Raw genomic sequence first — 20,951 nt, 5'->3', positions numbered from 1 at the left:
GTTTTAATGCATATAATCTATCAGCAAAATTAAGATGCAAAGTCGGATTTTGCATAACTTGGGTCAGAACCTCAATGAAGGAGAAAATAAAAGTAGGGAAAACACCGAGAAAGCGAGGGAAAATAGGAAACACTTATTCATCCATTTGAGGTTCCCTTTCTACCTGGTGGAAAAATTGAACTCACATAAAAATTAGGCATGCGAAATAAATGATTAAGTAGGCTCGGTCTTCTGAAATTCATGCCCATCTATTAAACGGTCTGAATCCAGTAAAAGATCAACATTTAATAAGCATTTTCCATTCAGATTTAAAATTTGCAAAGCTGAGTGCTTACACACATCAAACGCATCTCTCCTCGACAACTTTTACCAAAGCAGAAATTTGTGCATTTCCACCTTTGAAAAACTTTGCATCTGTTGCCAAAGTTTGCAAGTGAGAGTGCTAACACTCTATTTCCTTCCTCGTAAGTAAACACCGTCATTTGTTTATTTTTTTTAATGCCCTTAAGACTGTTAAGATTGGTAAAAGCAAACATCAAATTGGTGACAGCAGCCAGGAAATTAAAAGACGTCTGCTTCTTGGAAGAAAAGCAATGACAAACCTAGACAGCATCTTAAAAAGCAGAGACATCACCTTGCCAACAAAGGTCCGTATAGTAAAAGCTATGGTTTTCCCAGTAGTGATGTATGGAAGTGAGAGCTGGACCATCAAGAAGGCTGATCGCCGAAGAATGGATGCTTTTGAATTCTGGTGCTGGAGGAGACTCTTGAGAGTCCCATGGACTGCAAGAAGATCAAACCGGTCCATTCTGAAGGAAATCAGCCCTGAGTGCTCACTGGAAGGACAGATCCTGAAGCTGAGGCTCCAATACTTTGGCCACCTCATGAGAAGAGAAGACTCCCTGGAAAAGACCCTGATGCTGGGAAAGATGGAGGGCACAAGGAGAAGGGGACGACAAAGGACGAGATGGTTGGACAGTGTTCTCGAAGCTGCCAGCATGAGTTTGACCAAACTGCGGGAGGCAGTGGAAGACAGGAGTGCCTGGCCTGCTCTGGTCCAGGGGGTCACAAAGAGTCGGACACGACTAAACGACTAAACCACAACAGGGCTATGGAAATCGCATGAGGTTCCCCACAGCTCTAAGAGGACACACTTTGCCTGGCAGAACAGAGGTAAGGGGCAGAGAGAGAGAGAGAGGGGGAGAGAGGGAGGGAGGGAGGGAGGGAGAGGGGGAGAGAGGGAGGGAGGGAGGGAGGGAGGGAGAGGGGGAGAGAGGGAGGGAGGGAGGGAGGGAGAGGGGGAGAGAGAGAGAGAGAGAGAGAGAGGCTCTGAAGAGTCATAAGAAAAGGATGGAAGGAAGAGAGAACTCCAACTAAAGAAGTATGGATAATAAAGATGATGGACTACGCAGAAATGGCAGAAATGACTGCGAAGATCAGACACCAAGGTGATAACAAATTTAATAAAGAATGGCATAATTTTATAGATTACATTAAGGAGCACTGTGAACAACTAAAAACGTTAGCAGGATTGTTATAACACTTGTAATGCAATTTGGTAAGGGTTGAAAATGGATGTAAAGAAAGTTGGATAAATGAAATTAGATGCAGTAAAGGGGGGGGAGACATACCGTATTTTTCCATCTATGAGATGCCCCCATGTATAAGACCCCCCCTATTTTGGGGGACTCAAATTAAGAAAATGGGGGGAGATGGCCCAGAGTATAAGACACCCCCGAATTTTTGACATTATTTTTAGGGGGGGGACCTAGTCTTATACACGGAAAAATACAGTACTTTGGAAACCATGGGGGGGGGAGTCTGCAACCCCATAAAATGATTATGTTTAAATATAAACAATATTATTTGTAAAAAACTGAAAAAAATTTTTTTTAAAAAAAGAACCTAAGAAGTGTTTGCTGGATCCGGCCGATGGCTCATCTAATCCAGCATTCTGTTCCTATAGCGGCCAACCAAATGCCTGTGGGGAATCCGTAAGCAGGATTTGAACACAAGACCCGCTCCCTTCCTGGGGTTTCCAGGAATTGGTACTCAAAAGGATTGCTGGGTCCAACCGTGGAGGCAGAGAACAGCCATTGTGTGGGACCGAACATTATCACTGACTTCTCTTTCTCCCCCACACCTCCCCAATTTCCTCCAAGCTAGAAGCCACTTACCGTGCTGACACAACTCCCCGCTCCATCCTGGGGGGCACACGCACCGGAAACCAGGTGAGGTGTTGAGGCACGTTCCGCCGTTGGCACAGAGCTCGGGAGTGCAAGTTAATTCGGCAACGGGTAACGGAAGGAGAGCTGGCATCGGGGAGACACGGGAAAGAGAAGTTACAAGGCTGCTTTGCAAATGGGCCTGCCCCAAAGCTGCTAGCCCACAGTAAGGTCTACTAGCTGGCCCTCCCCTTCATGCTTACAGCCGCCATGGGTTGGGCATTAAAATAAAAAAGGACCCCACTCTCATGAAGTTCCTCTGTTCGCCTGGAAATTATCCAGAGAAAAAGTTTCTATTCAAGCGCGATTTTGGTTTTAAATACAGTGTAAGGTAGTCTCTGGGACGCGGGTGGCGCTGTAGGTTAAACCACAGAGCCTAGGACTTGCCAATCAGGAGGTCGGCGGTTCGAATCCCTGCGACGGTTACTCAGTTCCTGCTCCTGCCACATGATCCGGAAGCTGTACGCCGGCTCCCTCGGCCATTAAGGCAAGATGAGCACCGCAACCCCAGAGTCGGCCACGACTGGACCTAATGGTCAGGGGTCCCTTTACCTTTAAGGTAGTCTCTGTGGGAGTATATTGTATTCAATTATGGGGTATTAGGGGGCTAACCAGGCTGGGATAGATGGGATAGCAGGCTTGTTGGTTTCTGAATGTCTGACGTAGATTGTTCTGTATAGGACAATGACAATAAAGATTATTGTATCGTATCGTATCCTCACTCTGCCAAAGGCGTTCAGGCAGGCAGTAGCAGAGCTTCATGCTCCGGCACCGGGTGGGGGGGGCAGAGAGCAGGCAGGGGCGGGGCTGGCACGCGTCCCAGGGGCGTGTCACGTGTCCTGGGGGCATGGCACGGCGCTTGTGGGAGCGTGGCACCCAGCGCGGGCATGGGGGCAGCCGCGATGGCACCCCACCGGGATCGCGCCACCGGGGGCAGTGCGCTCTTCCCGCACTCCTCTTCCTCCGCCAGTGCAGGCAGGTACCGTATTTTTCGCTCTATAGGACGCACTTTTTCCCCTCCAAAAATGAAGGCGAAATGTGTGTGTGTCCTATGGAGCGAATGCAGGCTTTCGCTGAAGCCTGGAGAGCGAGAAGGGTCGGTGCTCACTGACCCCTCTCGCTGTCCAGGCTTCAGGCAGCTATCCGCAAGCCTTCGGAGTGCGGCGGGAGTTCCCACCGGGCTCCGAAGGCTTGCGGATAGCAGCCTGAAGCCCGGGGAGCGCAGTGCCAACTCCCTCTGTGCTCCCCGGGCTTCAGGCAGCTATCCGCAAGCTCCGGGAGCGGTGGCGAGGTTGCGCGCAATCTTGCCGCCGCTCCTGGACCTGTTTTGGGGGCTGGGGTTGGGGGAAGCTCGGGCTTCCCCCGCCCCAGCCCCGCGGCTAAAACCAAAGCCAAGACAGCGAGCAGGATCCATCCCGCTTGGTGTCTTGGCTTCTGCCAAAGCCGCGCGCAGCCTCTCCCGGCTGGAGAGGTTGCATGCGGCTAAAGAGGAACCCAAGGTAGCCAGCGGGATGGATCCTGCTCGCTGTCTTGGCTTCTTTGCTCTTTGGGGCTGGGGGGGAAAATAAATTCCCCCCCTTTATTTCCCCCCCTAAAAACTAGGTGCGCCCTATGGTCCGGTGCGCCCTATGGAGCGAAAAATACGGTAGGTCAGGAAGCAAGTCCTCCCGGCTTCTCCAAGCCCCTTTTTGACTGCTGAATCCCACCCAATTTCCAGAGCTGGTGCAAAATGGGCGCGGGAGACACAGGTCTCTTCTCCCAGCCTGCATTGGAAAAAGAACCCTCCTCCCTTTATGACCTCTGCCTCTCCTCCTGGAGCAAAGAGTGGAGTCATTTTCCATGCCCAGACTATCATTCCGCCCAGTTCTCTGCTAACAGACCAGCTTCTGATTTCCAGTCCCTCGCATCGCACAGCTGAGAAAACATTTCTGAAGCAAGACGGGGGGAAAGGAGGGGATTTTGTCCCATCCCAAAATGCAAAGGCACTTCCTGGCTGCAGCTAAAAATTAATCATCTTTTTTGGGAGCCAAGGACAACCCAGATATACAAGCGACCCCACCAAGTAGAATGCATTGCAAGATTATATTTTATGTACCATGTTTCTAGCTCAAACTTCCTCCACAGAGCTGAAGATGGCATAGATAGGAAGTGGGAGCACCTCTTTTTGCGGTAAATATTTATTTCTTAGAAGGTGAAATTTTAAACTGATTACCTGATTAGTCAAATAAACATTCTAGGCCTACTTATAAGTCAGGTGACTCCTAGGTTGCGTGGAGGTTTTTTCACAGAATCAAGTGGTATATGAGTTTTACGAAAGATATAAAAAACAAATAAATGACATTAGTAAATTTGGAAATAAGTTTATATATAGCTCCCGGTTAGGTCACTTTGTTTCCTTGGGTGCTAACAAGGTACCAGTATTTCAGTCAGAAAGTAAGCTGCGTATTCTACAAGATTTGTTTTTTTGTTTGGTAATTTTAAGATGTCTGCTGTATTTATCCTCTTTTGTTAGTTACTTTGATTGTTTTGTGGTACGTATATTTTGGGAAGTGCGATTTGTATCGCATCCCTGCCCTGAGGCTTTTATGATGATGGGGAGATTAGAAATGTGCTTTATAACAAATGGGGGCACCTCATTCAGTTAGCTCGCTGGCTGAGTGGGGGTAGGGACCCCTGCCACTCGTATTCAACTCTGACACCCAACCACTTTGCTAGTTTCGTTTATTTGATTCTACTTTGGTTTATTTTTGTTTAGTTAGAAAAGAGCACGTAAAAGTACAAGTTTAAATCAATATTTAACGGTACAGTGGACGCTTGGGTTGCGAACGTGATCCGTGCGGGATGCACATTCGCAAGACATAGCGTTCGCAAGCCACAGCTGCGCGTCTGCACACACGCGGGTTGCGATTCGGCTCTTCTGCGCATGCGCAAAGCGTGATTTAGGACTTCTGCGCATGCGCAATCGCCGAAACCCGGAAGTAACCCATTCTGGTACTTCTGGGTTTCGGCAGTCCGTAACCTGAAAAAATGCAACCTTAAGTGTCTGTAACCCAAGATAAAGGTAAAGGGTCCCCTGACAATTAGGTCGAGTCGTCACCAACTCTGAGGTTGCGGCACTCATCTCGCTTTACTGGCCGAGGGAGCCGGCGTACAGCTTCCGGGTCATGTGGCCAGCATGACTAAGCCGCTTCTGGCGAACCAGAGCAGCGCATGGAAACGCCGTTTACCTTCCTGCCGGAGCGGTACCTATTTATCTACTTGCACTTTGACGTACTTTCGAACTGCTAGGTTGGCAGGAGCTGGGACCGAGCAACAGGAGCTCACCCCGTTGCGGGGATTCGAACCACCAACCTTCTGATCGGCAAGCCCTAGGCTCTGTGGTTTAACCCATAGCGCCACCCGCATCCCTAGATATGACTGTATAATTATTTAAGGTTGTTATTATTATTATTATTATTATTATTATCATCATCATCACTATTACCTTTTCTTTGTACGTGTATTTAAGATTGTGTATGATATCATGGACTTCAATTAATAACAATATAAAAGTGGGGGGAAAGGAAGTGGCCAATGAGGTGCCCTGAAGATGGACTACAACTCCCATCATCCCTGACCGGCTGCGGCCAATGGGAGTTGCACTCCAAAGCATTGGGAGGACTATACCTGTAGCACACCAAAATAGTTGTCCCTGCCCTGAACACTGTACAGCATTGCAAAGGATTATGGGAGAGACCCTGGGAGGCAACTGTCCTGGAGGGGCTTTTCTTGCCCGACATTTCGAGTCGCCACTCACCTTCCTCGCAGTTCCGGCCGTGGAATCCATCAGGACAAAGGCACTCGTACTCGTTCGGCTCGTTGTTTGCACAAGTGCCGCCGTTTTTGCACGGACGGTGAGACCCGCAGTAGTTCAGATCTGGGCAGGGAGGAAAGCTCAGGTGATTCCTTGGTTCCAGTGAGTTTGCATCTTTCCATCATGAGGTCCAGTGCCGAGGGCCTTCTGGCGGTTCCCTCACTGCGAGAAGCAAAGCTACAGGGAACCAGGCAAAGGGCCTTCTCGGTAGTGGTGCCCGCCCTGTGAAACGCCCTCCCATCAGATGTCAAAGAGATAAACAACTACCTGAGATTTAGAAAACATCTGAAGGCAGTCCTGTTCAGGGAAGTTTTTAATATGTGACATTTTAATGTATTTTTATCTTTGTTGGAAGCCGCCCTGAGTGGCTGAGGAAACCCAGCCAGATGGGCGGGGTACAAATAATAAATTATTATTATTATTATTATTATTATTATTATTATTATTATTATTATCATCGCTGTAAAGGTAAAGGGACCCCTGACCATTAGGTCCAGTCGTGGCCGACTCTGGGGTTGTGGCGCTCATCTCACTTTACTGGCCGAGGGAGCTGGCGTACAGATTCCGGGTCATGTAGCCAGCATGACTAAGCCGCTTCTGGCGAACCAGAGCAGCGCACGGAAACGCCGTTTACCTTCCCGCTGGAGCGGTACCTATTTATCCATGCACTTTGACGTGCTTTCGAACTGCTAGGTTGGCAGGAGCAGGGACCGAGCAACAGGAGCTCACCCCGTCGCGGGGATTCGAACTGCCGACCTTCTGATTGGCAAGTCCTAGGCTCTGTGGTTTAACCCTCAGCGCCACCCGTGTCCCATATTGTGCTTTGATGTACTAAGTATCGCCAGTCTATTGGCACGTATGAAGGTCACTTCTATATATCTGACAGCGGCCTTGCTATCAATAACATTTATGAAGGATTTGCTGGAGAGTACCAGCTTGTTTATCAGCAAAATGACAACTGCGTGCTTCAATTCTTCCTTAATATACCTGTTTCAGGTTCAGGACGCACACATATCTGGGTGTACCTCACACTAGGGATTGTCATGCTTTGGCTGCTGTGTTGCATTAGTTTAGAAAAACTAAAGAGAAGAAACCCCAATTTAACCTTGCCGCTCAGCAAATGGACCTCTGCTTCTTGGATCATCAGAGGTACAAGAAAAGTAGAAGAGGCCCATCCAGCAGAGAAAATGGCGACTCTCTTATCCCTGGGAATAAAAACTTCGCAATGTGTGGCTTCAGCGCAGAAGCTGCAGGATCTTGACCTCTCTGGGTCTTAGAAGTATTTATTGTTGGGGTTTTTTGTATCTTTAGTATATAGATCTTATTGTGGTTTATGTGGAAATTGTTCAGTTTGGTTGAGTATTTGTTTAATATTTTATGTATTGTTTATGACCAATTTTGTTATGTTGTTTTTACGTATTTTTTGATATTGTAAGCTGCCTTGAGCATGGTTTGAACTGTGCAAAAGCGGCATTCAAATAAAATTATGTATGTATGTATGTATGCATGTATGTATGTATCTACCTGTTTGGGCCTGACTCTGTTCCCTTCTCTGGCTTACCATTGCCTGGCTTACTGGAGACAAATTTAGTGACCAATTTCCAGGCGCAACGCAAAATAATTTAAAACAAAGGACCCTGTCAGCAGAACATGAAAAGCAATGGCAAAGAACCCCAGAGGTTGAGTTCAACAAGAGTCATAGAGTAGCCTGGGGGAAATTCCAGACTGGCCAAGTGGGGGGGGGCTCACCTTTGTCGCAGAGGATGCCCCCCCAGTTGGTCTCGCAGTCGCACTTCCAGGGCTCGGTGCAGCTGCCGTGAACGCAGCCTGGGAAAAGAATGCACTCGTCGCAGAGTTGACCGGTCCACCCGTAGTGGCACCTGGGAGGAGGAAGGGGAAAGCTCAGAGCTGGTGCAGCACAGTGGTTATGAGCAGGAGATGTGAGCCAGCCAGCCAGCTCGAGATGGCCTCGTCACGCAGTTACTGGCTTCATCGTTTTAAATGTATAATGCTAGTCTCACCTGAGAGCATCTTTTTTTAAAATACAGTGGTACCTCGGGTTAAGTACTTAATTCGTTCCGGAGGTCCGTACTTAACCTGAAACTGTTCTTAACAAGAAGCACCACTTTAGCTAATGGGGCCTCCCACTGCCACCGCGCTGCCAGAGCACGATTTCTGTTCTCATCCTGAAGCAAAGTTCTTAACCTGAAGCACTATTTCTGGGTTAGCGGAGTCTGTAACCTGAAGCGTATGTAACCCGAGGTACCACTGTAAAGGTAAAGGGACCCCTGACCGTTAGGTCCAGTCGTGACCGACTCTGGGGCTGCGGCGCTCATCTCGCTTTACTGGCCGAGGGAGCCGGCGTACAGCTTCCGGGTCATGTGGCCAGCATGACTAAGCCGCTTCTGGAGAAGCAGAGCAGACCACAGAAACACTGTTCACCTTCCCGCCAGAGCGGTACCTATTTATCTACTTGCACTTTGAGGTGCTTTCGAACTGCTAGGTTGGCAGGAGCAGGGACTGAGCAACGGGAGCTCACCCCGCCGCGGGGATTCGAACCACTGACCTTCTGATCGGCAAGCCCTAGGAACTGCCTCCCAGAATGGACTGGCTGATGCCATTTCTCTCTCTCTCTCTCTCTCTCTCTCTCTCTCTCTCTCTCTCTCCCTCCAAGTCCCTCAGAATCTACTGTTTTGAGTTAAGTCCTCTGGCACAACCCCCTGGCACGAGCAACCGAATAGACAGCTATGTTCTAGAAAAACAACTACCAGCCTTTTAGAAGACATCTGAAGGCAGCCCTGTTTAGGGAAGCTTTTAATGTTTAACAGACCGTTGTATTTTAATATTTTGTTGGAAGCCGCCTAGAGTGGCTGGGGAAACCCAGCCAGTTGGGCAGAGTATAAATAATAAATTCTTATTATTATTCCTCATTTACATCTGCCTCAGTTTCGCACCCCTTCCATCTGCGGTCTTCCCCGTGTCAAATTTTAGACTGTAAGTGCCTCAGGGCAAGGGACTGCTCTTTTGTCCTCCATGCAGTGATGGCATTAATTAATAATAGAAGATTGGTGGAGTTTACTGCTTTTGGGCAGCTGTGCCCAAAGCAGCTTACAACAAACATTCGAAACATAAAAATACAGAGCACTGTGGGGGAAACAAATATACAAATTACAGAGCATGTCAGCAAATTCCTATACAGTCATACCCCATGTTATGATTGCTTCTAGTTACGTTCTTTCAGGTTACGCCCCGTGGCGACCCAGAAGTACCGGAAAGGGTTACTTCTGGGTTTCGCCGCTCGCGCATGTGCAGACGCGCAAAATGACGTCACACGCATGCGCAGATGCACTGCTGCGGGTTGCACTCTTTTCACGCTGCGAACGGGCCTCCGGAACAGATCCCGTTCGCAACCAGAGGTACCACTGTATAATTAACAACAACAACAACACATGCCATGTGGAACAGAGGAAGAAATGGCAGATACTTATCGTATTAAGGAATTGCACAGAGAGGAGGAGAGACAGAGACGTTTCTTCCTCCCCTTTTCCTAACTCTAGAAGTCATTGGAGTTACACAATGACACTGACAATGACACTGGAGTTACACAATGAACAGGCGTGGTGTTAACCTCTGGGACTCACCGCCACAACACAGTGGTGGGCACTAGCTAAGACGCCTTCAAAAGGGTGATAGGAAAAATCAGGCTCTTTCCAAGAAACATGGCGGGACTTCTACCTCCTACGCCAATGCAGAACAGCGACAACACCCTAAAGAATTGTGAGGGCCATCGCCTGTCCAGGGCGCTGAGAGGTGTTAGGGGACACATACACACCCCATTCCCCTCACAAAGCTAGAATTCCCAGAGCGGTTTGACAACTCAGCCAGATGGGCGGGGTATAAATAATAAATTATTATTATTATTATTATTATTATAACCAATCCTTCTTCCCAGGGAACTCTGGGAATTGTAGTTCTCTCTCTGTGTGTGTGGGAACCTGGGTCTCCTAACCACTCTCGGCACCCTGAACAAACTACAACTCCCAGGATCCCCTGGGGGAAGGCGTGGCTGTCTAAAGGAGGGTCACACGGATGCTGCAAATAAATGCATAGCTGTCAACGTTTCCCTTTTCTTGTGAGGAATCCTATTCAGAATAAGGGAATTTCACTTAAAAAAGGGAAACGTTGAGAGCTATGTGTAAATGTGGCATCAGGAACTTTCTGCGTTCCACGGAAACCCCATCTAGCCCTTTGACGCAGCCGTCGCTCGGCTTGGCTTCCCCCCCCAGCTTGCCAAAAAAGCCTTCTTGCCCCACCGGGGCCATCGCGCTGGGCGGCCGGTCAAGATCCTGGCCCCTGCCCAGGCTTCCCAGTCAGGGGCTGGGCCTCCTCATAACCGCAATCGGTGCCGCACCCCATCCTTATCAGCCCTGGGATCCAAAGGTGACATCATTTTTCCTGGCCGGGACCCAGAACTTCCTTCTCCTCCCAGTGGGGCTTGGCTGGCTGTTTCCTGCCCTAGGCCATTGCCCCGGTGTTGGAGAGGAGCTGCCGGGCTTCCACTTGCCGGGGCTGGCCAGGAAATCAGCTCCTTGGTGGCGAGGGGAGAATTTGGGAAGCAGGGAAAGGGGGAGGGGTAGCCCAGTTCCCAAACATTATGCACCTCGCAGGGCTGTGCAATCCAATTTTACGCAGAGAAAACCCACTGAAATTAATGGCCCCTGATTTCAACAGGCTACATTCACACGGCACATTTAAAGCACTAAGGTAAAGGTATAGGGACCCCTGACCATTAGGTCCAGTCATGGCCAACTCTGGGGTTGTGGCGCTCATCTCGCTTTACCGGCCGAGGGAGCCGGCGTACAGCTTCCTGGTCATGTGGCCAGCATGACCAAGCCGCTTCTGGCGAACCAGAGCAGCGCACGGAAACGCCGTTTACCTTCCCGCCGGAGCAGTACCTATTTATCTACTTGCACTTTGACGTGCTTTGGAACTGCTAGGTTGGCAGGAGCAGGGACCGAGCAACGGGAGCTCACCCCGTCGCGGGGATTCGAACTGCCGACCTTCTGATCAGCAAGTCCTAGGCTCTGTGGTTTAACCCACAGCGCCACCCGCGTCCCTTACTTAAAGCACTACGATACCACTTTAAACACACATGGCTTCTCTCAAAGAATGCTGGGAAGTGTAGTTGCTTAAGGGTGCTGAGAGATGTTAGCAGACCCCCTCTATTCCTCTCACAGTGCCGCAATTCCCAGAGTACAAGTCCCACAATTCTTTGGAAGGGGGAAGCCATCGCTACTACTGTTCCCAGGGTGTGTTGAACCACCCTGGGAACTATAGCTCTGTGAAGGGAATAGGGGTCTCCGGGCAATTCTCAGCACCCTTATCAAACTACAACTCCCAAAATGATTTGGGGGAAGGAAGGCGTGACTGTTTAAAGTGGGATCGTAGTGTTGTGTCCAGAAACGTGGGAAATCCTGAAGGGACTGACAACTTAAATTCATAGGTAGCTGTTCTTGAAAGGAACGGCACGGGCTGCCCCTGTCGTAATGGGCTAAGTCTAAAGTCTTCCCTTTCGTCTATAAAGCACTAAACAACTCAGGACCAGGTTATTTTAAGAGACCACCTTGCCGTCTCCTCAATAGCCCCACCTGGTGCCTGAGCTCAGCTGAGGGGGCCAGCCTGGCAGTGCCACGTAGCCAGTGGGAGCAGGGCCTTCATTGTGGTGTCACCCACATTAGAGAACTCTGTCCCCATGAGACAGGCACCTCCTGTACTGTGCTTTTGAAAGCCTCTCTTTTTAATCAGTCCTTCCCCAGCTGAATTGTTGTTTTTGGTTTGTGGCCAATACGATCTACAAAGCAGGATTTGTATTATTATTTTTTATTAAATTTCTATACTGCCCTTCATCTGTAGATCACTTCTTCTTCTTTTTTTTACGATTTTCAGGTTTATACATTTCAGTAATTTTTCAGCCATTTTAACATTTCAAAACTTGAGCTCCTTCCCCCTCTTTCTGCGGATCCTTAAATTTATTTTTAATATCTTCTGCATATCCAAACCAACTCAATTTGTTCATTTATTCATCTGCTTTAAATACCGTATTTTTCGCACCATAACACTCACTTTTTTCCTCCTAGAAAGTAAAGGGAAATGTCTGTGCGTGTTATGGAGGGAATGCCTACGGATGGCGGGGGGATCTGCTGCAGTCGTGAGCAGAGGATCCATGGTTCCCCTTCTTTCCCTCCTCCGTGGCTCGCTTTGAAACAGCAAAGCGGGAGAAGAACCGCTGAGTGGGGAGGAGAGAGGGACAGAGAGCCTGCTTGCTTTAAAGGAGCAAAGCGGGAGAGGAGAGGAGCCGCTTACACAAGTGTAAGCGGCTCCTGTCCGGTTGGCTCCTTTAAAGCAAGCAGGCTCTCTGTCCCTCTCTCCTCCCCACTCAGCTTGCTACATAGCAGCAAAGTTTTTCAGCTCGCTAAGCAGGGGTTGAGCGGGGAGGAGGGAGAGAAGCAGAGCCTGCTTGCTTTGAAGGAGCAAAGCGGGAGAGGAGAGGAGCCTTCTCCCCTTAAACCCCTCTTCTGCATTATTAGCAGCATCCTTCTCCACCCACCCCACGCGTGCTCCTTGTCCCTTGAGTGCTTTTCCTTCCCTCCCCACTTAAAACGTGGTTACAAAGCATGGATCCACATGGATCCTCAGGATTTTTGCATTGGGCTACTCCAAACTCACCGTCAGATCACATGTCTGTGGCCACAGCATGGACCACAAAAATCATACATCCACTGTTTTGTTTAGAATATTTTTTTTTCTTGTTTTCCTCCTCTAAAAACTATGTGCTTGTTATGGTCGGGTGCGTGTTATAGAGCGAAAAATACGGTATATACTCTTGCGAAACTGCAGGTTAGTACAATAATCCTGCCAATGTTCTTATCTGTTTTACAATTTGTCTGCAAATATTCAATAAACCATTTCCATTCTTTTTTTAATAAAAAGTTTGTTATCTCGATTTCTTATTTTTCCGGTAAGCTGTGCCATTCAGCCACACTCAGCTGTACATACTTGCATTCTCCAGGCTCCTCACAGGTCCCATGCGTTTCGTGACAACCCGGCCGGCAAATGGCTGCAAGAAACACGAGGAGAGTTTATGTGAGCGTTGCAAATTCAGCCCAGGGCAGAGCGATGATAATCATCACCATTACGATCTAATAAATTTAGAAATCTAAAAGACAATCCAGATAATTAAAAGCCACAGGCCTGGCAGAAAAGAAGTGATTTTGCCTGGCGCACTAATGACGTCATGTGAGTCTCTGTGAGAGAGAGAGCTTTCCACAAGCAGGGAGCCACCACGGAAAAGGCCCTTTCTGGTGGTGCCACCCTCCGGACCTCTCATGAAGAAAGGCCTCAGATGATAATTGCAGGGTCTGAGACATTTCCTAGGGGAGAGGCATTGGGGTCCTTGAGGTATTGGAGTCCTGAGGTGCACAAGGCTTTATAGGTCAAAAAAGGAAGTCAAATTTCCCAGAGGTCTGCTCCAAAGGTAAGCATTTAGGAGCACTGAAATGCAAGGTGCTTCTGTTTCAAGGGACAGGTTCTATTAGATAACAATGAAACTTCACAGCAAACACAGCTTAGGTCACTTGGAAAGAAGATATCTGAGCACTCCAAATCACCTGCCCAAGTACATGCACAGAAAATAGTAGAACTAGCTGAAACTGATCATTGCTAGCAGTGTTTGAAACTGAGATATGAAGGTAAAGGTAAAGGGACCCCTGACCATTAGGTCCAGTTGTGGCCGACTCTGGGGTTGCGGCGCTCATCTCGCTTTATTGGCCAAGGGAGCCGGCATACAGCTGGTCATGTGGCCAGCATGACTAAGCCGCTTCTGGCAAACCAGAGCAGCGCACGGAAACACCGTTTACCTTCCCGCCGGAGTGGTACCTATTTATCTACTTGCACTTTGACGTGCTTTCGAACTGCTAGGTTGGCAGGAGCAGGGACTGAGCAACGGGAACTCACCCCGTCGTGGGGATTCGAACCGCCGACCTTCTGATCGGCAAGCCCTAGGCTCTGTGGTTTAACCCTCAACGCCACCCAAAAGCTAGGAGCTAAATGGCACCTTAAACCTAGGTTATGGGCACAACAGAATGTCTAGACGGGCTTTTTTTAATAACAGGAATACAGTGCTGAAAATGAATGAACTGCAGCTAAAAGATTATGTTCATTTTTCACATGGTCTAGTAGTCCCCTGCCCACTCCCCAAAATATGCTTATGAGGGTCTCCTCTCCAGTCTTCAGAGAGCAGCTGGAAGTGGGGAGGCAGAAAAAGGTCCTCCTTTTCTTCCGCTCTGCAGTTTTAATTTGAAATCTTAGGCACACTGCTGAGCTCAGAGCTCAAAAACTGCTCACGCTCATTAAATTCCCTGTCGCTAAATGCGCCTAGAACAACAGGAGTTTTGAACGCTGGTTGCAAGGTGTTGCTGATTATTATTATTGCATAACTGTAAGTTTATTGTACAGTCTTAAAAAGCTGTCTAATCGTAGAAGGGACATGGCTGTGAGGGGCCATGGGACCCTACACTTCTGAATTTGCCACTACACGAGTGTTTCCTAGTTCTGCTGGATCTCTCAGCAGCCTTTGACACCATCGACCATAACATCCTTCTGGGCCGTCTAGAGGGGCTGGGAGCTGGGAGCACTGTTATACAGTGGTTCTGCTCCTTCCTCCTGGGCCATGTTGAGAAAGTGGTGGTGGAGGATGAGTGTTCAGACCTCTGGGCTCTCACTTGTGGGGTGCCTCAGGGTTCCGTTCTCTCCCCCATGCTTTTTAACATCTATATGAAGCCGCTGGGAGAGATCATCAGGGGGTTTAGGCTGGGTGTTCATCAATATGCGGATGATACCCAGCTCTACCTCTCTTTCAAATCGGAACCAGTGAAGGCAGTGAAGGTCCTGTGTGAGTGCCTGGAGGCGGTTGGAGGATGGATGGCGGCTAACAGATTGAGGTTGAATCCTGACAAGACAGAAGTACTGTTTTGGTGGGACAGGAGGTGGGCGGGTGTGGAGGACTCCCTGGTCCTGAATGGGGTAACTGTGCCCCTGAAGGACCAGGTGCGCAGCCTGGGAGTCATTTTGGACTCACAGCTGTCCATGGAGGCGCAGGTCAATTCTGTGTCCACGGCAGCTGTTTATCAGCTCCATTTGGTACGCAGGCTGAAACCCTACCTGCCCACAGACTGTCTCGCCAGAGTGGTGCATGCTCTGGTTATCTCTCACTTGGACTACTGCAATACGCTCTATGTGGGGCTACCTTTGAAGGTGACCCAGAAACTGCAACTAATCCAGAATGCGGCAGCTAGACTGGTGACTGGGAGCAGCCGCCGAGACCATATAACACTGGTCTTGAAAGACCTACACTGGCTCCCAGTACGTTTCCAAGCACAACGCAAAATGTTGGTGCTGACCTTTAAACCCCTAAACGGCCTCGGTCCAGTATACCTGAAGGAGCGTCTCCACCTCCATCGTTCTGCCCGGACACTGAGGTCCAGCTCCAAGGGCCTTCCGGCGTTTCCCTCCCTGCGAGAAGCCAAGTTACAGGGAACCAGGCAGAGGGCCTTCTTGGTAGTGGCGCCCGCCCTGTGGAACGCCCTTCCAGCAGATGTCAAAGAGAAAAATAACTACCAAACTTTTAGAAGACATCTGAAGGCAGCCCTGTTTAGGGAAGCTTTTAATGTTTAATAGGTTATTGTATTTTAGTGTTTTGTTGGAAGCTGCCCAGAGTGGCTGGGGAAAACCAGCCAGATGGGCGGGGTATAAATAATAAATTATTATTATTATTATTAATGAATCAATGACTCAATGAAGGGGCTGGGTAGGATCGAAGCAGAGCCTCAGGTTCTCTTTCCCAGATTTGTGGATGTGTAACAAAGCTTCATTACTGGCAGGAGGCCAGGATGGAAAATGGCACCCGGTGCAGGACTCCTGGGTTCTCTCCCCGCCCTCCCTCGGTCCAATGCAGCCCCTTCTTCCTCCTCCTCCTCCTCCGCCAGCCGGACGTCCCGGGACATACCCCGTTTACATTCGTCTCCCGTCCAGCCGTCCAGACAGACCTTGTTGCCCGCAGCGTCGCAGCTGTGGTGCCCGAAGAAATCGTCGCGGGGCCGGCACAGGAAGTTGCAGGCCGGGCCGTAGTAATGCTCTTGGCAGCGCACTCGCACCCGGTACTCCAGCGAGGTGCTGCGCCCGTGATGCCACAGGTCCTGCCAGCCTTCGCCAGGGTTCAGCATTCCCGAACGGGTCACCCGCTCCATCAGCTGCCCTCCGCCTGGAAGGAGAGGGCGAGAAAGACAAGGGGGCGGGAGACGAGACTCACTGCATCACCCGGCAAATTTCCGAAGACAGAGGAAGAGGTGGAGGACCCAAAACTGCCTGGGTGCATCAGAAGAGAGGAAGCTAACTTGCAGCCAGTCGGGCAGCTGGTCCACCAAGCTCAATAATAATAATAATAATAATAATAATACAGTGGTACCCCGCTAGACGAATGCCCCACTAAACGAAAAACGTGCAAGACGAAAGGGCTTTCCGACATTTTTTCTGCTTCGCAAGACGTTTTTTTCTATGGGGCTTACTCGCAAAACGAATTTTTTTCCGTGGTCTCCCTTTTTTTTTACCTTTTCTGAAAGGCGCTAAGCTCCTTATCTCTAAATTGCCGCTTTTCCGCTAATGCGCTAAGCGCTAAAAGCCGCTAAGCCGCTTATCAGCTGTTTTACCGCTTATCAGCTGATCGGCTGATAGCGGAGCTCCGCAAGACGAAAATCCCTGCAAGACGAAGGCTCCCGCAGAACGGATTGTTTTCGTCTTGCGGGGCACCACTGTAATAATAATAATAATAATAATAATAATAATAATAATAATAATAAATTTTATTTATATCCCGCCCTCCCCAGCCGAAGCCGGGCTCAGGGCGGCTAACAACAATAAAATAGTGTAACATTCTAAAAACATTTCATTATAAAAAATTATTAAAACCCAATTGATGGCAACCATTAAGCTTAAGTCCTGTAAAGATTGCCAAAGGAGGGAGTCAGGCTGCGCACTGACCAAAGGCCTGGTGGAACAGCTCTGTCTTGCAGGCCCTGCGGAAAGATGTCAAGTCCCGCAGGGCCCTGGTCTCTTGTGACAGAGTGTTCCACCAGATCGGGGCCACGGCCGAAAAAGCCCTGGCTCTGGCTGAGGCCAGCCTAACCTCTCTGTGGCCTGGGACCTTCAAGATGTTTTTGGTTGAAGACCGTAAGGTCCTCCGTGGGACATACCAGGAGAGGCGGTCCCGTAGGTACGAGGGTCCTAGGCCGTATAGGGCTTTAAAGGTTAAAACCAGCACCTTAAACCTGATCCTGTACTCCACCGGGAGCCAGTGCAGCTGGTATAGCACCGGGTGAATGTGATGTCGCAGCAAAGACCCCGTAAGGAGTCTCGCCGCGGCATTCTGCACCCGCTGCAGTTTCTGGGTCAGTCTCAAGGGCAGCCCCATGTAGAGCGAGTAGGGCAATACGGACCTTTTCCACACAAAACAAGAGATTTACCACCCTGCTACAGTCCGGCACCTGGACGGCGCTGCATATGGGCCCGCACAAGTTACCAGTCCACAATAAGGTCCATGTGGCAGCCTGCCTGTGAGTCATTTGCAGAGTGGCAAATGCATTAAAGAAACCCGAAACTATATTCATCCGGTTTTGCAGAAGCTTCCTTGCCTCTGTGCCTCCACCATATTGGTGGATTGTCCTCTATCAGGGCCAGGGCCTTCTCGGTGATGGCTCCGACCTGGTCCCATGAGACCAGGGCCTGGCAGGATTTAACTTCCTTCCGCAGGGCCTGTAAGACAGAGCTATTCCGCCTGGCTTTCAATCTGAACTTAGCCTGATCTTTTATTCCCCTTCCTTCCCTCCCCTCCCCTTTTTATGAAGATTACCTGCTCTGGGATCCCACAGCTAATTTTCCCCTGGTCTCCTCGCTGGCCCAAACAGGACTAATTTAGCCAGCTAGCCCTGGTGATCATCTAATGTTTATTGGATGGATTTCCCCCCTAAATTGATTTTTGAATTCTGAATTTATTGTTATTCACGTTTTATACGGTATTTTATGCTGTTTTTTGTTGCATCAATTCAGTATTTTAAATTTGTTGTTAGCCGCCCTGAGCCCGGTTTTCTGAACTGAGAAGGGTGGGGTATAAATAAAATATTATTATTATTATTATTATTATTATTATTATGATGATGACAGCTAAGGCGCTCTGCTGGATCAGATGAAAGGCAGTTCACCTAGACCTCCATCGTGGGCAGTGAGGTAGCCCTGGGAAACCCACAAGCAAGCAGGGTTTGAAGGCAAGAGACCTCCTTTGCTGCAACTGATATTCAGGGGTAGACTGCTCTGAACATAGCTGTCAACTTACAGATTTGAAAATAAGGGACCAGCAGCCTCGAAAATAAGGGATCAGCAGCCAAAATAAGGGATCGACAATTACTTTGATGAAATACATATTTTGTTGCGTGCAAATGCCTTTAGATACCTATTAGGTCCATAAATTACCATATAGCACATATTCAACACAAAAAAACAGCAACAATTTGTTGTTGACAAAGGACAGTTGGACACAGAAAGGGCCCCATTACCTTCAGTAGCTTATTTAAGGGACATCATCAATAAGGGACAGCAGCGGGACATGGCGCTGGGATAAGGGACTGTCCCGCCAAATAAGGGATGCTTGACAGCTATGGCTCTGAACATGGAGGGTCTCAAATCCTAACCGTGTCCCTGTCTGGAACCCCACCCTCCTGGCTCCCGCAGGTGAGAGAACAGCTCCTTACCTTGGCTGGTGACGTCAGAAGCGTTGACGGCATCCCAGGCCTCCAGAACCAGAGAGTATGAGCGCTAGAAGGAACAAGGCATTTGGTTACAGGAGATTTTCATCCTGGGACACCATACATGTAAAGCACCATGATCCCAATTTAAACAGCCACGGCTTCCCCCCAGCCCAAAAAAAGCCTAGGAGTCGTAGTTTGTTAAGGGCGATCTGACCTTTGCTATAAAGGACTAATTATTTTTATTTTTGTAGGAACATGCCAACCAGTGGCACAGAACTGGAAATCATTCTGTTTTTCTCGTTGGAAACAGAATGTATGGTCAACAGCTGAATCAGGAAAAACTGGCAAAGAGATTGCATGCGTTGAATAATGCAAATACTGGAAATTATTCTGATGAAATATAGCCTCCTTTTATAAAACATTTTACTGAAGAATGGAAACCACCGAAATCACAGATTGGACTTAAACTTAAATAGACTGAACCGTCCCGGAGGGGGATAAAATGGGATTTTGCTTCTGTATTTTTCCTCCCCCCCCCTTTTTTTTGCTTTTTAATTGTTGTTATACAATGGAAATCAATAAAACTATATTTTATCTTTTTTAAAAAGGGTCTGAGAGTCATTAAAGGTAAAGGGACCCCTGACCATTAGGTCCAGTCGTGACCGACTCTGGGGTTGCGGTGCTCATCTCGCTTTCTTGGCCGAGGGAGCCGCGTACAGCTTCCGGGTCATGTGGCCAGCATGACTAAGCCGCTTCTGGCGAACCAGAGCAGCGCACGGAAACGCCGTTTACCTTCCCGCCGGAGCTGTACCTATTTATCTACTTGCACTTTGAGGTGCTTTCAAACTGCTGGAGCAGGGACCGAGCAACGGGAGCTCACCCCGTCACGGGGATTCAAACCGCCGACCTTCTGATCGGCAAGTCCTAGGCTCTGTGGTTTAACCCACAGCGCCACCTGCGTCCCCTGAGAGTCATTAGGACACCTCTAATTCCCCTCACTTGTTGTTTAGTCGTTTAATCGTGTCCGACTCTTTGTGATTCCCCTCACAGCTTCCCAAAATTCCCTGAGAAGAGAGATGGATTGTAAAACCACTCTGGGAACTGTAGGTCTGTGAGGAGAACTGTGGTCTCCTGACATCCCTCAGCACCCTTCACAAACTACAGCTCCCAGAATTCCTTGGGGGGGAACATGATGGTTTTGAGTGCTTTTTGTTGTTTAGTCGTTTAGTCATGTCCGACTCTTCGTGACCCCATGGACCAGAGAACGCCAGGCACCTCTGTCCTCCACTGCCTCCCGCAGTTTGGTCAAACTCATGCTGGTAACCTCGAAAACACTATCCAACCATCTCCTCATCTGTCGCCCCCTTCTCCTTGTGCCCTCCATCTTTCCCAACATCAGGGTCTTTTCCAGGGAGTCTTCTCTTCTCATGAGGTGGCCAAAGTACTGGAGCCTCAGCTTCAGGATCTGTCCTTCCAGTGAGCACTCAGGGCTGATTTCCTTCAGAATGGATCGGTTTGATCTTCTTGCAGTCCATGGGACTCTCAAGAGTCTCCTCCAGCACCAGAATTCAAAAGCATCCATTCTTCGGCGATCAGCCTTCTTTATGGTCCAGCTCTCACTTCCATACATCACTACTGGGAAAACCATGGCTTTAACTATACGAACCTTTGTTGGCAAGGTGATGTCTCTACTTCTCAAGATGCTGTCTAGGCCTGTCATTGCCCTTCTCCCAAGAAGCAGGCGTCTTTTAATTTCGTGACTGCTGTCACCATCTGCAGTGATCTTTGAGTGCTATCACAGTGCTTTAAATGAATGTGGCACGGTACTGGCGTGCCCCATTTCCCAGAAGCTGCGAAGAAGGTGGGGAAGGGACTCTCTCTCCAGCAGCCATCCCAGTAGGGCCAGCCAAAGACCTTTTGCTGAACAAGGTGTTAACGGAGAAACCTGAGGGCTCGCTTGGACAAAAAACAAGGACACCAGCCAGGAATACCAGAGCAAAACAGCAGCCAGTAGGCTTG

General features: G+C 49.0%; 1 protein-coding gene across 1 annotated transcript in view; it reads right to left on the bottom strand.

Annotated features, from left to right (window-relative positions):
• Positions 1-20,951, bottom strand: part of LOC128420286 (protein jagged-1b-like) — a 60,688-nt gene that overhangs the window by 17,438 nt on the left and 22,299 nt on the right. The window contains exons 3-8 of the mRNA XM_053401884.1: positions 18,936-18,999; positions 16,142-16,396; positions 13,135-13,195; positions 7,828-7,958; positions 6,022-6,141; positions 2,178-2,312 (exon numbers count right to left, since the gene is read on the bottom strand). Of these exons, the coding sequence (XP_053257859.1) occupies positions 2,178-2,312; positions 6,022-6,141; positions 7,828-7,958; positions 13,135-13,195; positions 16,142-16,396; positions 18,936-18,999 (766 nt within the window). The remainder of the gene's footprint in view (positions 1-2,177; positions 2,313-6,021; positions 6,142-7,827; positions 7,959-13,134; positions 13,196-16,141; positions 16,397-18,935; positions 19,000-20,951) is intronic.

This window comes from Podarcis raffonei, chromosome 8, assembly GCF_027172205.1.
Source record: "Podarcis raffonei isolate rPodRaf1 chromosome 8, rPodRaf1.pri, whole genome shotgun sequence".
Lineage (NCBI taxonomy): Eukaryota > Metazoa > Chordata > Lepidosauria > Squamata > Lacertidae > Podarcis > Podarcis raffonei.
This window is presented reverse-complemented; position numbering and strand designations above follow the sequence as displayed.